Source organism: Castanea sativa, chromosome 4 (genome assembly GCF_040712315.1).
Source record: "Castanea sativa cultivar Marrone di Chiusa Pesio chromosome 4, ASM4071231v1".
Classification (NCBI taxonomy): Eukaryota; Viridiplantae; Streptophyta; class Magnoliopsida; order Fagales; family Fagaceae; genus Castanea; species Castanea sativa.
This window is the reverse complement of record NC_134016.1, coordinates 43,023,692-43,042,212: the sequence shown is the minus strand read 5'-3', so window position 1 is coordinate 43,042,212 and position 18,521 is coordinate 43,023,692. Positions and strand designations below refer to the sequence as shown.

The following is an 18,521-nucleotide window of genomic DNA, read 5'->3' as shown; positions in this document are numbered from 1 at the left end:
TTTTTACAAGTGAGGGCCTTCTTTTATTTGGGGGCCTTAGGCGATTGCATCAGTTGCATCTATAGTTGAGCCGGCCTTAATTAAAAAATATTTAATATTTAATGGTTAATTTTTATGTTAACTATTGCCAAAAAAAGTGTTTCTCAAAAAAAAAAAAAAAAAAAAAACTATTGGCAAAGAAACTAAACACAAGGAAAGTTTTTCATATAGAAAAAGTTTAGCTAAAACTTGGTTGTAGCCTAAGGCTACAACTACCAAAAATTTAACATGACTACATATTTTGAAAATTTAATCATTAGATTACATTTTGTTTACACACGTTAAATTTCGTGCTAATCGGATGTTATTTACTTTTCAATCCATAAACTTATCTTTTATGAATAATTTTAGATTACAAAAAAAAACTTGAAATTTAAACAATTGATTAATGACATAGTTATTGAAGTTTGATTTTCTTGATGGGAATGACAGGCCAACTCATGGATTCCTAGGCGTAGGGTCTGACTTGGGGCAAGCTGGCCTAGCACAAAGATAAATTGGAAAGAAAAACCCAATTGGATTAAGCAAAGAAGAAAAAAAGAAGAAGCCTTATATTAATGCTCCCTCTGCTGGCTAAGGAAGGTATTTCTGAGCAAGCTACAACTCAAGTCTTAGTTTAGTTAACTCCCTTTTTTTTTTCTCTCTCTCCCCCCCCCCCCCTTCTTAGTGGGGTTTTTCCCTTCCTTTATAGTAGTCTGTCTTTAATCCTGGCTCTCTAGCTGTAAGGTGGTGGTCGCTCGTTAGTTACTTGTGTCATCCTCCCCTTTAGAGGAATTGCAGGGTGAGTTACAGGCTGTGTATTTTGCCTCACCCAAGGAGATGACGCAACTCGTGGAAAGAAATGAGTATTTTAGCATTGAGTATATGTTTGGATACCACTTATTTTGCTGAAAACTAAAAACTTATTGCTGAAAGCAATAAAAAAATAATTTCTGAGTTACTGTTCACTGCTGAATGTACTGTAACTTTGCTTTAATGCACTGTTCATGTCCCATGAACAGTGCAAGAGGCGCTAGTCAAAAAAGAAAAAAAAAAAAAAGTGAAACGCTGGACGCAACATCAGTACCCAAACACATACTGAAAGAATGGAGATAACACTACCTTGGGCAAGAGTTGATGGCCTCTATGTCCAGGCATGCGCGATGCACCTAAGAACTAGCATGGAGGGTATAATAAGCAAACATTTTGGAGCTGAGATTACTGATGAATTGTTTGATCGATTTTGTAAGAACCAAGAAGAGTTTATCGACTTGTTGGAGTCAAAATACAATGAAGAAGATCTACTCCTTATTGTTTTGAAACGCATATGATGCAGCTTTGGAAGCAAACGTAAGACCTCTCATTGTGTCACAAATTTGCATATGTATCAACGCAAAATTTATTTCAATAACATAAAGAAACTTTGATATCAGCTACAAATGTACTTCAATTTATAAATAAAAGTCCATAACAATAGGGACCTAGCCTCTTTTATATGAATAATGTTTAGTAAAGTCATAACTTAGAGGAAAAGTAACAACAATTGAATGTAATGCAAGTGGCAAGTACAAACAACGCTCTAAGATATTCGAATCATTCCATTGTAATGAAAAGAATTACACTCAAGTTTACAATTCTATTTTTCAATTCATCAATTAGTTGTGCAATTCAATACAACTGGCCGATATCCCGTGTGATTTGCGGTCCATTTTCAAAAAATTTGAAAGAAATTATCCTATAATCCATTGGGTTCATCAATACTATTATTGTTAGTTATAACTAATCTACAAAGTTTGTTAGTAAAACTAAATTCAAACTAAACCCTAGTCCCTACCCGCTTTTTCAATTCCAAAGCTGGGTATTCTTTGTTATGTGGTGCATTGTCATGAATTGTAAGAAAGGAAATGAGGCAAATACTTTTACAAATTTTAAGAAATCATAGACCTCAACATAAAAGAAAAAAAAATACCACTGTCCATGGCAATGTTTAATAATAAAAGAAGTAGCCCCCATAAATCTTTAAAATCTTCATCATATATACATACAACATTTTATAAATTACATGGCAAATTGCCAAGTACATGCCTTAGAGCTATAAATTATTACAATAATAGGTTAATAGAGAGTGTCGATGCCCATTTTTGCAAATTTGTACCCAAAAGCTCATGAGGAGGAAAGTCCAATAAAAAGCAAGGCCCAAAGGCCCACCAAAAAGACCAAAGAATAAAAAACCTAGACTTACGATTGGGCTAAGAGAGAAATACAAGGGAAATTGTTCGTTTAATATTGTGAGAAAAGTAAGGAAAAGTCTGGAAACAATGAACTAAAGATAACAATGAGTTATTATCTTTTAATTGGTATATCGTCTTGAAACAATGAACCAAAGGAAACAAAGAGTTATTATCATTAAATTAGTATCTATTTAGTAAAAATAATATCATTATCTTTTAATGTGAGAGAATCCTTAAGGAGAGTGCCACATGGAAGAACTTTATGTTCTCCCACATGAAGTTTCTCCTTTTATATATACTAGCTTGTAACCCCATACATATGCATGGATACACTTAAAGATATACAATATGATGCATTATATAATATAAAACTATTAAGTTCGCGTGATTTAAATTTGTGGCAAAAAAATTAATATATCTATGATAAAGGTTTTAATCTAAATGATATGTAGTAGTCCATATTTTTTTAGTCTTGAATCAAAAGTCCATTCTCAATAGCCTTTTAAGTCTACAAATTGCTCAATCTATAGGCCTAGACACATTCAAAGAGTGCTATCACACAAATATTTTGATTTTTGTGAAGGAAGGCAGGTGCGTGTCTAGCCATTTTCTTGATTTGTGCTGCATAATTTAATAATCTGGAAGATGTGACAGAATTTAAATGTTGAATAAAATAAGATGAGAAGAAAAAAGAGGAAAAATAAAATATATAGTGATGATGCAAAGAAAATCAGTAGGCTGGATGCTTCGGACTTCAAAGGACCACTTGCTTTCTTGATGGCCTGAAAGACAAAGAAAAGCGATCAAAGGTGACCGGGATTGCCGGTCAAGAACCCTCCGATGGCAAAGTTAGTTTTCTCCCTGTATTTTTGGAATTCCAACTTTTTGGGAATCATAAAAACGTACCTTTCATTGGTCTGAACGGGTGTTTATATATTGTTCTAGGAGCAGTTATTGGAATTGTAACCTCTCCTAGACTTGAGGAGGTCGGGGGTTCATGGATAACTCCTACAACCGTTTGGGAGTTATATCTTCTCATAAAATGGTCACCAGAAGTTACGCGTAAGTCACGGTGTGGTAAAATGTACTTAGTAATTCTCAAGTGTAAAGGTCTCGTCCAAGGGTCTTCATGTGGACCAATTCCTTCAGGACGGGGGTCTGCACCTCCCTTGGACGAATGATGGAGGTTTGTTTTCGTCCAAGGACGACCATGCCCGTTAGACTCGTCTTGACGCTACCTTCTGGACGGCTGCTGGTGTGATGACCATGGACGGTCTGAGTATCTTCATCCCTATCAGTTGCCCCCTCGTCCAGGGGACATGCAGCATATTACCCAACTTTAGGACGAGTTTTTTTATTTTTTATTTATTTATTATTTTTTTAAGAAGCGTGCCACGTGTCACCATTTCATAGGGGGTTGGTTATGTCGACTTACTTTCTCGAGGCAGATGCCACGTGTTACTTTCTCATTGGTTTCGTCATTGCGATTACCGAGACTTTTCCACCTATAAATAGTGGTTTCCCTCTTATGCCCCTCTCACTTTTTCAGATTTTCTGTTTTGACATTCTTGTCCGTCGCCTCGTCTAGGAGTATTCCCTGCGTCCTTAGTATCTCTCGTTTAGAGCCAGGTACTCCCTTTACTCTAACTCTCAAACTTTCCTTTCTAAGTGTTAGGGCGTCTTCAATGGCTTCCTGTTTGTCTAGCGACAGTGTAGTCAAGGCCATAGATGAGTATCACGATTCTTCTAGTTATAGTACCTCTAGTGGTGACAGTAGTAGTAGTGGTCACACAACAGAGGAATACACCTCTGGTGTTCCTAGAATTCTCGTCGAGACCTTTCAGGAGAATATTAGGACGAGGATAGCCTTGGGGGCTGATACCTCGACAAGCACCCCGCCGTCCTCCCCTTTGGACGAAGAAGAAACAGTATATAGTTGTGCCATTGAAATCCCTTCCAAGACGGATGAGAGGAGGTTAGACGCTCTTAGGAGCTGGTTCCAAATCCCAGACGATCTGAACCCTAGGTTAGCCGTCCGAGGGGAATGGTGTTGTCAACCCCGTTTTAGGATAGGTGTCTACGAAGCTTACCTGTTAGGGGGGCTTAGATTTCCTTTAAATGCCTTTGTTAGGGAATTACTCACTAGGCTGGGTTTGAGAGTGTGTCAACTTAACCCTAACGCGTGGAGACTAATTGTCTCTATGCAAGTCTTATAGAGGGAGGTATTTGATGGGAACCGTCCTATCACCGTGGACAAGTTCCTGTACTGCTATAAACCCTCCGAGATAAGTCAATCTCTAGGCTTTATCAGTTTACAGCTAGGGGCAATGACTGTAGATTGATTAAGTCTTTACCTTCGTCTGACAAAAACTAGAAGACAGAGTTTTTCTTTGTCTCTGGTTTCTGGGCGGGGCATCCTATCGAGATTGGTAGAGATGCATTTGCCCCTTATACTGGAGAATTAGGGAACCTTCGTCCAGAAGGTATGTTATATTTTTTCCTTCGTTTTTTATTATTTGTTTTGTCATATTTCATACAGTGGTCTAACCTTAATTTCCCACTTCCTTTTTCAGCTGTTGGACGTCCTTCTTTGAGCAAGTTCCACCGTGATCACGTCCACTGGGCTCATCTACACTCCGAGAGAGATTTTCACTCGTTGGTGACCCTTCAACACCTACACAGGTGGGGACTTGGCCCTGATCCGTCCGTCGAAGCCCTAGCGCACGAACAAACCGTCCGTAGACGTGAGTGCTTTTCTTTAATATATATGTATTTTTCATTTTTATTTTATTATTATTATTTATTTATTTGTATATATATGTGTTCACGTGTTTTTTCAGGAATGGCAACCATGAAGGGAAATAAGAGAAAGGAGGTGGTCGACGTGGCGGCTAGACCTGAAGTTCAACCCCAGCCTCGTCCTGCTGCTGGAGACAAGAGGAAAAGCTTGTCCAAGCACTTGGACTTGGCTAGCTTGCCCAATCGTCGGGAAAGAAGGCCAAGCATGGGTCGTCCAGGCCCGAAACTGCTAGGCCTGATCCTCCTTCCTCCCAGCCGTCCGTCCCAGTCATTGATATCGACTCGTCTACGCCTGTGAGCGACACTCCGTCCAAGTCCCCTGCCCCTGATTCATCCCAGCCTCCTCAAAGGATTTCTACAAATTTGTTGGAGAACGAGGATTTGGCTTGGGAACGATTCCAAGAAACTGTGAAAGGCGAGGACGTGGCTGCGTGCTACGACATGTCTTTGAAGAAGTTTGAGCACTCCGGCATTCACGATCTTTTTAAGGTGACCATTTTTGCCTCGTCTTGGTTTGACCATGTTATCCAATGTTATTTTTATCTCTTGAACCCTCTTATCTTCCATGTAGGCAATGTCAAAGTTCATAGCTGCGTCCAGGCAGGCCACAGAGATGGACAGGACGAGGATCCTTCTAGAGAAAAGAATAGAAGAGATCAAGAACGACTGCAGGACTTGGGCCGAGGTGGCAAACAAGGTCAAGGACGAGGCTGAGGAGTTGAAGGCTTTGGTGGGGGAGCTGAAATCCGATGTTGCTAGGAAGGACGACCGTCTCGACCTTCTTCAAAAGAAGAATGACGAGCTGAGTCTTCTTCTCAAGAAAGCTAAAGACGAGACAGTGGAAGAGTTCAAAGCGTCCAAGGAGTTCACTGACCTGCTAGACACGAACTATGCAGCAAGGTTTGAAGATTTTGGGATGGGCGCTATAGACAACTTTCCTGGAGTTGACTTTAGCACCATTAAACTCAACCTTGGTGCTACTACAAGTTCTCTCCTTCACACAGGCTCAGACGATGTCAACATCGAGGACGACGCTTCCACCAAACCAGTTCAGGATGACCCCAACATTAATGCCCCCCTTTCTTGAAGATTTTTTTTTTAAACTAGTGCTATTGTTGTTTGGTTTTTTTATTTTTATTTTTTTTATTATTTAAAATGTATTCAAGTACAATTACCTCATCTAGAGTGTTTTGGACGAGTTTATTAACAATTGCCTTTTAAGGCTTATTTTATAAGGGTTTTTGGACGGTGGTCGTCTACTCTCTTTAGACTAAAGAATATTTTCTTTATCTGTTACCTATTGTATGGACGAGCTTATACATTGTTGTTACCATTTATGCAATTGTCTTTTAAACAATGTTTTAAGTGTTGAATGATCGTCTATGCGATTTCTTTATGGACGACCCACTTAGGATGATAATGATGACTGCATTACTTTTGCTTGTCCTTTAGGCAATTATTACTCGTCTTCTCACAAGGAGTTCATAACGTTTAGGTTTTACTTGTGTTGACTAGCTGCTCGTCTTTGGAATGTTATGCCTTAATGCCTACTTTCTTTCTTAGACGAGTGGGCCTTAGCCTTTTCTTTTTGCTTTATACTCATTTAAAGGAAATCTTGGACGAGCATGCCTTAGCTTTTTTCTCTTTGCTTTATCCTTATTTCAAGGAATGCTTGGACGAGTATGCCTTGGCCTTTTTATTTATTTATTTATTTATTTATCCTTATTTAAAGAAAAGCTTGGACAAGTATTACTGCGTCTAGATTTGCTTTATGCTTATTTAAAGGAAAGCTTGGACGAGCATTACTGCGTCCAGAGATTTTAATTCGTCTTAGGCTTTTGCCCCCCTTGTGGGTATTACTATAGAAATTAGATTTATGCATTGAATACATTAGAAATCCAAACCATATTATTATATGAACATTGTCCACAGGTGTGGCACACGCTTATAAGCTAGTGCCTTATTAAAATACTTTAGGAAATACATAGCCTTGTCTTTCATAAGCTGGCCTGTAAAATGGTGCAAAAGTTTAAGAATTAATGCACTTTTTATTCTTAATACACACCATTGTAGTAGTAAGAACACAACAATAAATATAAGCGAACATGCAAATCATAGCTGTAACTTTGTCACTGACTTCCCTCGTCCTTGCTTATCACTGATAGTACCTCCTCAGATGCTCCACGTTCCAGGGATGCTCTAACTTCCGCCCGTCCAGAGCTTCCAGGTAGTAAGACCCCTGCCTCTTGCAGTTGATTACCTTGTAGGGTCCTTCCCAATTGGGTCCCAATTTTCCATGAGCTGGGTTCCTAGTTGCCAAGGAGACTCTTTTGAGGATAAGGTCCCCCACACTGAACCGTCTGGGTTTCACCATGGTATCATGCTGTTTGGCCATAAGATTTTTGTAACTTGCTGTCCTTTGCTCCGCATCCATTCTTACCTCGTCAACAAGATCGAGGTCAAGACGAAGTTGTTCCCCATTCTCTTCTCCTGATACTCCATCACTTGGTGACTAGCCATATGAACTTCTGCTGGTATGACAACTTCACTTCCATAGGCTAGTTTAAAGGGGGTTTCTCCTGTCGGAGTTCGTACAGTCGTCCTATAGGCCCAAAGAACACCTGGTAGCTCGTCTGGCCATATCCCTTTTGCCCCCTCAAGCTGAGTCTTGATGATTTTTAGCAGGGATCGATTTGCTACTTCTGCTTGTCCATTTGCCTGTGGATGGGAGGGCGAGGAATAGTGACTCTTGTTCCCAAAATGATTGCAAAAGTCCCTGAAGGGTGCGTTGTCGAATTGACGTCCGTTGTCCGATACTAATACCCTAGGTACTCCAAACCTACATAGAATATTCTTCCATACAAAATTTTTCACGTTTTGCTGAGTGATTGCAGCAAGAGGCTCGGCTTCTACCCACTTGGTAAAGTAATCGATTCCTACCACCAAAAACTTCATTTGTCTGGTTCCCATGGGGAAGGGACCTAGGATATCCAGTCCCCACTATGCAAAGGGCCACGAGGCCATCATTGGGGTCTGGTACTCTAACGGTCGTCTAGGTACATTGTTATAGCGCTGACACTGGTCATATACCTTGACATAGGCTTTAGCATTTGTCTGCATTGTAGGCCAATAGTAGCCGGCACGGACGATCTTATGGACTAGTGATCTCGCCCCTGAATGATTTCCACATGCTTCTTCATGGACTTCCCTCAAAACATAATTTGACTCGTCAAGAGCCAAGCACCTTAAATAAGGTTGAGAAAAACCTCGCTTGTACAGCACTTCATTTATGAGGACGTACTTGGCTGCCCTGACCCTCAATTTCTTAGCTTCATCTTTGTCCTCTGGAAGCCTTCTATCTTTAAGATAAATTACTATTGGACTCATCCAATTTTCTCCTCCTCCTATCTGCTGTATGTCAGGAATGTCTATGCTTGGCATATATTGGACGTTGTCGTACTCGTCCGTAACTCCTGCCGAAGCTCCTTTTGCTAAGGCATCTGCCTCCATATTCTCCTCCCTGGGGAGTTGAACAAAACTTATCGCTGAAAACTTTCGTGCGAGTCGTTTCACTCTGCTGAGGTATTTCTTCATCCGGTCCTCCTTAGTATCACACATTCCATTTACTTGGTTGATGACTAGCTGAGAATCTCCTCTGATTGTTATCGACTCTGCCCCTAAGGACTTAGCCAATTCCAATCCTTTAAGTAGTGCTTCATACTCAGCCTCGTTGTTGGTGGTTTGATACTGTGGACAGGCCGCGTACTTCAGCTTGTCACCCTCGGGGGACTTCAGTATAACTCCAATCCCTCCTGCATACAGTGTGGACGATCCGTCTACATTAATCACCCACCTTTCAATTCCTTCGTCCTTGTCCAGGTCGCCCTGGCTGGGGGTGAACTCTGCGATGAAATCTACTAATGTCTGCGCCTTTATCGCACTCCTTGGGAGGTATCTGATATCAAACTCGCTAAGCTCAATAGCCCACTGTTCTAGCCGTCCAGCAGCTTCCAACTTGTTCATTGCCTTCTTCATGGGATGGTCTGTTAGGACGTTGATGATGTGAGCCTGGAAATAATGCCTCAGCTTCCTAGAAGCCGTGATCAATGCAAAGGCTAGTTTCTCCATCATCGGGTATCGTCCTTCTGCTCCTCTCATTGCACGGCTTGTGTAATAGACCGGATTCTGGATTCTCCCCTCTTTTCTGACCAAAGCTGAGCTTACTGCGTGTGGGGACACTGCCAAGTATAAATACAGCTCTTCTCCACGTACAGACGGACTCAGCAGCGGCGTTGTCATGAGATATGTCTTCAAGTCTTGGAAGGCCCTTTGACACTCGTCCGTCCACTCAAATGCCTTCCTAAGGACTTTAAAGAAAGGCAAACACTTATCAGTAGCTTTCGAGACAAACCTGTTAAGGGCGGCGACCCGTCCGGTAAGAGACTGGACTTCCTTGATATTTTTTGGTGGTTCCATATTCAGTATCGCCTGGATTTTTTCCGGATTTGCTTCAATTCCTCTGTGCGACACCATGAACCCGAAAAATTTCCCCGACGAAACTCCGAAGCACACTTGCTTGGATTTAATTTCATGTTGTACCGCCGCAATGTATCAAAAGTCTCTTGAAGGTCGTCCAGATGATTATCCTCGTCCTGGCTTTTTACCAGCATGTCGTCTACATAAACCTCCACATTTCGCCCGATTTGAGGACGGAACATATGGTTAACCAGCCTTTGGTAAGTCACCCCTGCGTTCTTCAAACCGAAGGGCATTACCTTGTAGTAATACAACCCTTGGCTTGTAATGAATGAGGTCTTCTCTTGATCCGCTTCATCCATCTGTATCTGGTTGTAACCTGAGAAAGCGTCCATGAAGCTAAGCACTCTGTGTCCTGCCATCGAGTCCACCAGCTAGTCAATGCGTGGCAATGGGTAACTATCCTTGGGGCAAGCCTTGTTTAAATCAGTGAAATCTACGCACATTCGCCACTTGCCGTTAGCTTTCTTGACCATGACCACGTTTGCTAACCAATCTGGATAAAAAAACTTCTCGGATGAACTCCGTGGCGACCAACTTCTGTACTTCTTCCTTAATGGCATTGTCTCGCTCATGAGCGAAAATCCTTTTCTTCTGACGCACTGGTTTTGAATAGGGACACACGTTCAGGCTATGGGTAATGACACTCGGATCAATGCCAAGCATGTCCTCATGACTCCATGCAAAGACATCGAGGCTTTTCTTCAGAAACCGGACCAAAGCGTGCTTTGCCCCCTCTTCCATGCTCGCCCCAATTCTAGTAAACTTCTCAGGTTGGTTCTCATCCAAAGGGACGTCTTCTAATACTTCAGTGGGCTCCGCCGCGATCCTTCTCCCATCTATACTCATTGCCTGTATATACTCGTCCATCGCTAGCATAGCTAAGTAGCATTCTCTGGCGGCCAACTGATCTCCTTGTACTTGGCCTACTCCGTGCTCAGTTGGAAATTTGATGGACAAGTGGTAGGTAGAGGTTACCGCCTTCTAGCTATTCAGAATTGGTCTCCCAATAATTGCATTATATAACGATGCACAATCAACAACAAGGAAATTTACCTCCTTGGTTATCTGCTGTGGATATGTTCCAACAACCACCGGTAATGTGATGGTGCCCACCGGTTGCACCTTCATTCCTCCGAATCCTACCAACGGCGAATTCACTGGTCAAAGCTGATCTCGTCCTAGCCTCATTTGCTAAAATGCGGGGTAGTAGAGAATGTCTGCAGAACTGCCATTGTCTATCAACACCCTCCTGGTCATGTAGTCAGAAATGAGTAGGGTGATGACTATCGCGTCATCGTGTGGGTGGTGAAGTCGTCCTGCTTCCTCGTCCGTGAACGTAACGGCCTGCTCGTTTACTTCCCTCGTCCTAGGAGGTCATCCGGACAGCTGGATATTCTGCACCACCTTCAAGTATGTCTTCCTTGACTTGGATGACTGCGCTGTCGAGTTTTCTCCTATAATTACCCTCATTTCTCCTAGTGGGGGACGTGATGATTCTTCCACCTTGGCTTTCATTTTCTCATCTCTTTGGTCTCGTCCAAGGAAGTTCCTTAGCTTTCCTTGTCTAATGAGATTCTCTATCTGCTGCTTCAAGTCAAAGCACTCGTCCGTATCATGCCCGTGGTCTCTGTGAAAGCGGCAGTACTTGCTCCTATTACGCTTGTTAGGGTCTCCTTTCATTTTATCTAGCCACTTCAAGGACGGATCATCCTTGATCTGCATAAGAACCTGCTCTAGTGGCATAGTCAGGGGCGTGTATTGCTGATTCCTCGAGAAGGAACTCGCCTTCTTACCATCCTTATCTTTCCTCTCGTCTACCCGAGCTTTCTTTGGACGAGGTCCCTGATTTGAATAACGATGGTGACCCGCTTCCGAGCGTTCTGCTCTTTTTTTTTTCTTGGCTATGATAGCGTCCTCAACATTCATAAAATTTTGGGCCGAATGGACGAGCTCGGCCATAGTTTGTGGTTCCTGCTCGTAGAGCTTATGAATGAACAAGTCAGAATTGACCCCATTGTGGAAAGCGGCCAGTAATAACTTGTCATCCATCTCGTCCACCGTCAAGGCCTCCCTATTAAACCGGGTGATAAAGGATTACAAACTCTCATTTTCCCCTTGCTCTATAGTCAGCAGACTAGAAGAGGAACGCTTGTGGCGTTGTCCTCCAATGAAATTATTGACAAACAACTTACTCAACACTTCAAATGATCCCACCGAGTTTGGGGGTATTTTATGGAACCACACCCGCGCTGGTCCCTTAAGTGTGGTGGGGAAAGCTCTACACACAATTTCGTCCGGGACCCCTTGAAGGTGCATGGTCGTCTTGAAAGTAGCAATGTGATCGTATGGGTCGCAATTTCCATCATACGAATCCAAAGAAGGCATTTTAAGTTTTGGAGGTAGGGATGACTGTCGATGGAAGCCGTGAAAGGGGAGTCCGTTCGGTGAACCATATCATCCACTAGGTTCGCCCGCCTCATGTTTTCCCTCATCTCATCCATTTTTCTCATTTGGTCCATCTCTTTTTCCAAGTGTGACAATCTTCTTGAAGCGGTACCCCTTGTTTGATTTTTAGACTCGACATTTTCTCCTCCACCTTCCTAACTCGGTGCCCGTCCATCCGCATGCCCATCTTGGCACTGCCTCCTGAGGTTGACCTCCGTATTCAACTCTTGATTCTGACGTGTCAGTTCTGCCATAGCGGCAACCATAGATTGTATATGTTGAATAGAAGGCGGTTGCATGACAGGCGCTAACCTGCGATCGCGAAGGGGGTTGCTAGATGCATCCCTACTCTCCTGGTTGCCTGGGCTAGTAGCCCTTGATCTTGTTTGAACCATTCAGCCTTTTGTCTGGGAAAGGCTAATCCTTGACAACAAAAACACAGTCGAATGAAAAGAACAGTGAACAGTGCTCGTTTGTTTTTTTGTTTTTTCCCACAGACGACGCCAACTGATGATGCAAAGAAAATCAGTAGGCTGGATGCTTCGGACTTGAAAGGACCACTTGCTTTCTTGATGGCCTGAAAGACAAAGAAAAGCGATCAAAGGTGACCGGGATCGCCGGCCAAGAACCCTCCGATGGCAAAGTTAGTTTTCTCCCTGTATTTTTGGAATTCCAACTTTTTGGGAATCGTAAAAACGTACCTTTCATTGGTCTGAACGGGTGTTTATATAGTGTTCTAGGAGCAGTTATTAGAATTGTAACCTCTCCTAGATTTGAGGAGGTCGGGGGTTCATGGATAACTCCTACAACCGTTTGGGAGTTATATCTTCTCATAAAATGGTCACCGGAAGTTACGCGTACGTCACGGTGTGGTAAAGTGTACTTAGTAATTCCCAAGTGTAAAGGTCTCGTCCAAGGGTCTTCATGTGGACCAATTCCTTCAGGACGGGGGTGTGCGCCTCCCTTGGACAAATGATGGAGGTTTGTTTTCGTCCAAGGACGACCATGCCCATTAGACTCGTCTTGACGCTATCTTCTGGACGGCTGCTGGTGTGATGACCATGGACGGTTTGAGTATCTTCATCCCTATCATATAGTAATAAACATCAAATAATCGAAGTCATGTTATGTAAAATAATAGGAGCATTATATTATTATATGCTATATGTATAATGCAGTAAGATAACATTTAACAATCAAAGAGAATATAAAAGATAACAACTTAAAATACAAAACTAAATCACATCAACCTAAATTAGAATTCTAATTAACACAAAATTTCATCAACCTAAAGTATGGATACAATAAAAAGAAAAAATCAAACAAAAAATGAAAAAAAAAATTTGAGAGAAAGAGAGAAGTAACATTTTTTGTGTGAGAAAACCATGCATGGAATGGAAAAAAAATGTCAAATTTATTGTAAGACGTTGAAAATAAGAACAATTAAAATAAAAGAAGATAAAGGGTAGAGAAAGAATGATATTAAGGTAGAAATTAATGGGGAGATGTAGAGGTAAAAGAGAGGGAGAGTTTTGAAAAATTTATAATAAAAATAATGGTTAAAAGATATATTAATTTTTAAATCATGAAGTTTTTAAGTTACCTTAAATGAGAAAATATTTAAAAAGATATATAATAAAAATTGGAAACAAAAAAAATAATGACATGGCTCTGATGTGACTCAACTAGAGCGTAACAACAATAAATGCTACGTTTCAGCTGTTAGATAATAATAATAATAATAATAATAATAATAATACACACACACATACTACTATTTAAGGGGTTCTCTTTGTTTGGAATCCTCAATTTTTTGGTCCAAAATTTCCCTACACCTCTATATTTCTAAACAACAATCTGGTAAAAATACAACTCTAACTCCCACTAAAATATTGCCTAAAAAATAGGGTCACTTTCCTATTAATTTTCAAATTGTTTTATCTACTTATAAATTAGATTTTCAAAATAAAAATTATATATAAAAAATAAAGACAAAGATTTTTTTTTTTTGGCTATAAAATAGGATCACTAAACCCAAAAAAAAAAAAAGCCTCATCGCAAAAAAAATCAGCTAGAGACCCATTAAACAAGACAGAGAATTGGACTGTAGATATACATGTACGGATCCACCTACACCACCTCACTCCAAATCCCATTCTCTTCAACAAATCTAGAAGAGCCTCCCAATTCACATGATCATAGGCTTTCTCAATGTCCAGCTTACAAATAACCCCCAGAATCTTACTCTTCACCCTACTATCGACACACTCATAAGCAATAAGAACTTAATCAAGTATCTGTCTACCACCCACAAAACTATTCTAAGACTTAGATATCAGCTAATCCAAAACCTCTTTCAGGCGGTTTGCCAAACCTTAGCCAAGATCTTGTATACACTCCCCACCAAGCTAATAGGTCTGAAATCTGGATTATTAGAGGCACCATTCTTCTTGGGGATTAAGGCTATGAAAGTTGCATTAAGAGATTTTTCAAACTTATTGTATTGATAAAACTCTTCAAACACAGCTAAGACATCTCTTTCCACAACTCTCCAACAATGGTGATAGAATGCCATAGAGAAACCATCAGGACCTGGAGCTTTATCTCCTTCGAACTCTTTGACACCTCAAAGAATCTCCTCCTTTTCAAACCTCCGTTTAAGCCAGTCCCTCTCAAGCCCCTCTATCTGATGAAACTCCAAACCTTCCCCAAAAGGCCTCCACTCCTCTGTTTCCTTGTACAAGTTTTTATAAAACTTTACAACTTGGTCTACCATCTCAGATTCGTCCTCATAAATATCCTCATCCACCTTCAACATACTTATATGATTATACCTTCTCCGAGAATTAGCCACCCTGTGGAAGACTTTGGTATTGTTGTCTCCTTCCATAATGCAAAGCATCCTCGATTTCTGTCTCCACGAAACTTCTTCTAAAGAGAGAAGGTTCTGTATTTGAGATCTCACCACAACCCTCTCACTTATCTCCACTTCAGAAAGGTCATACTTCCCTTCCTTAGCATCCAATAATTTCAATGTCTCAAAAAATTCTTTTTTCTGCCAACCTACATTTCCAAACTCACTACGGTTCCACTGAATAATATCTTCTTTCAGTGCCTTCAGCTTCTTGGCAAGCACAAAACTAGCAGTACCTGAGAAGGAATATCGATTCCACCAAGAATGAACCCTATCTGTGAACCCATCCATCTTTAACCATATATTCTCGAACCTAAAAGGACTCTTCCCCCTCAATATCCCTCCTGCCTCCACTAATATGGGGAAGTGGTTTGAAATAGAACGAGATAAAACCCACTAAATCACATCTGGATAGTGGTCCTCCCAATCATGAGAAACTAGAGCTCTGTCTATCCTAGACATCGAATGCTGATCCGAGCGACTAAACCAAGTATAACTCCCTCCTTCCAATGACAAATCTATCAAATTAAGATCCTCAATGAACTCAGAAAAATTCTCCATAGCCGAAGTAAGGCGTGATCCCCCCAACCGTTCGCTTGGGAAGCGAACGATATTAAAGTCCCCTATGTAACACCATGGAACTTCCCAAAGTTGCTGAATTCCAATCAGCTCATCCCATATCTACCCCTTCAAGTTATTATCATTCAGGCCATAAACCCCAGAGCATGCCCAAATAAAACCATCCCCCCACACCCTGCCACCTAACCGATACGGAAAAATGACCCACCATCACCTTAAACTTTTCTAAAGCCTTCCTATCCCATATCATCAAAACCCCACCAGTTGTCTGATCTGCATCCAAAGCCACCCAGTCTACATAAGGACAACTCCATAAGCTGCAAACCAACTGTCAATCCATGCTAGCAAATTTAGTTTCTTGAATGCAAACTACATCATAATTCCACTCTCGTAATAAATTTTTAATTACCAAACGTTTCCACGAATCATTCAATCCTCGAACATTCCATGACACCATTTTCAACTTCATAAAAACTGTAACTCCCTACTACAATCTCAGTATTATACTCAAAGAAGACTATCTACCATCATAATTCATCGAGGAAACCCATCCAATGTCGTCGGTGAGTCCTTGGCACGAAACCCACCAGAGACAGGGGACTGGATCACCACCGATGACTTCGCGAGGCAACCCACCTTCTCAGTTTGACCAGCTGAGGTCTCATAAACATCTGAGCTCATCGCCGTCTTCAGTGATTGGTTTTGCATTGTTTCGACCTCACATTGATCACTTTGGTTCTATTTGGTTCACTTTGGTTCTATTTAGTCCACTTTGGTTCTATTTCGTCAAAATTGATCATATTTGGTCCATTCTATCCACTTCGGTCAAATTCAATCGACATTGGTCTTATTCGGTCCATATGTCCACTTTAGTCCTAATCTGTCCATTCGTTCTTATTTGGTCCATCTCAATCCTATTTGGTCCACCTTGTTCCCATTTGGTCATAATTTGTCCATTTGCTCCACTTCGTCTATTTGTGTCCACTCTTGTCCATTTTTATGCACTAACATATAAGGAAAAGATATGTTTGGATTGAGAGTACCTATTCTAAATCCAAATTTATTAAAAATATATATATAGATCTCAAACTAGTAATATCTAAAATCTTAAACAAAAAATTTATTGTTGCTACACTTTTGTTGCATTCCAGTCCACTTCAGTTCGGTTAAATTTAAGTGAAAGTCTTTCTAAACTTTAAGGCTATTAATAGACCTAAGTGGATTGAATTGACAAAATGTGCCAAATTGGATGGAAGTAGAACAAATGGACTGAAATTGACTGAATTGGACTAGATGTACAGAAGAGACCGAATGGACCTAATTGAACTGAAGTTGAACAAATTGGACCAAAATTAACCGAAGTGGACTGAACTGGACCGAATTGATGAAGTAGACTAAGGGTTCGTTTGGGAATAACTTATTTAGCTGAAACAGTGCTAAAGTATGCTTGTACCTTACAAAATTTTGAAAATATGAGAAAATGAGGGAAAAAGTGAGGTTTTAAAAAACTGTATATAAAGCTAAAAAAAAGCTAAAAGTAAAAGATGAGCTTATAAGCTCATGCCAAAAAGACTTTGAATAGACCGGAAAGAAAGAATAAAAAAATTGAAGAAAAAGAAACCAAACCAAACCGACCAAACCCAATTCATGACCCGGCCTTATAAATAGGGCTGAGCATAGTCCTGGCAACCCAACTCGTCCCTACCAAGGGTCTTGGGCGGGTTGGAGGAATGCTTGGGTCGGGTCCAGGTCCAATATTTAGGTCTGCCTTGAGTTTGGGTCGATCTTGGGTCCAACTTGACCCAATCAATCTTAAATTTAAAAAAAAAAAAACTTTTCCATAACTTTTAATGCCAATTTTTTTTATATTGCTTTTATTTAAATAGTAATGGTCTTGCAATTTCAATATTTCCAAATATAATTTTTAGCATAATTTGGTTTATTGTAGAATAATTTTCTAAATGATACTAATAGTAAAAATACTTTGCATCCAAATGAAGGTTAGAATGATGATAAAATTATTGGACTTTACAAAAAAGAAATAACTCTAACAATAAAATTTTCCATAGTAAAAGTCAAATTTTTGTTTAAAAAAGTTTTTATTTCGGTCCTAATTTTACCAAGGATCTTATTTATAATTGGAATGTATATTTCCAAACTAAGCACTAGTGTTGATGTAAACAAAAATAGTAAAATTTATTTTCTCATTCAACAAGAATTGGGTCAAGATGTACACATGGGAAAAAAATTGTAAAAGTTTGTTGCCTAATCAAGAAATCACGACCATTAAGCCTATATGACAATAAATAAATGAATAATGAAAAAGTGATATTTAGATTAATACTACAATTACAAACTATTTTACAACATTTTTACAAAATATTGATGTGGTTAACCTCTTATTGGTTTTTATTTAAGTTCACCGTTAATTCATCTCCCTTCCCCTATATATATGTGTGTGTGTGTGTTTGTTTCTCAAAAAAAAAAAAAAAAAAGTTCACCGTTAATATTAGTTTTTCAATTACCTATAATCACTTACTACATCAGAAGTTTGTAAATTTTTTTAAAATAATTTATATCTCTAGCATTATTCATAAATTATTGTATAATTACTAATTGAAAAAAAAAAAAAAAATTCTATCATCAAAATATGTTTCAAACAAAATCAATGGAAGGAAACAAAACACATCCCAAGAAATTTGCATTTTTTACCTTTTTGTTCATATCTGATTTTTCCCCCTAATCAATCCAAATTTGATACATGTTGAAAGTAAACTCCATAATAGGGAAATTAATAAGAGAGGTGCTACGTCCACAACATTTTTACAATATTTTAATAACAAATTATAGGTGGTTAGTTGTTTTCAAATTTGAACCTAACACTAAGATTACTTTTTTGTCCCAATAATAACAACCAGTAACAACCTACCACTTAGGATTGTTATAAAAATATTGTGAAAATGTTGTAGACATATAATTTCTCGATCAATAAAAGT

General features: G+C 39.9%; 2 protein-coding genes across 2 annotated transcripts in view; one reads left to right on the top strand and one right to left on the bottom strand.

Moving 5' to 3' along the window:
* Window positions 1-6,135, top strand: part of LOC142632957 (cysteine-rich receptor-like protein kinase 1) — a 28,333-nt gene extending 22,198 nt beyond the window's left edge. Inside the window, exons 7-8 of the mRNA XM_075807268.1 lie at window positions 3,799-4,275; window positions 5,721-6,135. Coding sequence (XP_075663383.1) covers window positions 3,799-4,275; window positions 5,721-6,135 — 892 coding nt within the window. The remainder of the gene's footprint in view (window positions 1-3,798; window positions 4,276-5,720) is intronic.
* An 8,523-nt stretch (window positions 6,136-14,658) lies between these two features.
* LOC142632956 (uncharacterized) lies at window positions 14,659-15,237 on the bottom strand. The gene has a single exon (XM_075807266.1). It carries the CDS (start codon window positions 15,235-15,237, stop codon window positions 14,659-14,661), a length of 579 nt encoding a protein of 192 aa, XP_075663381.1.
* Between the last annotated feature and the right edge of the window lie 3,284 nt (window positions 15,238-18,521).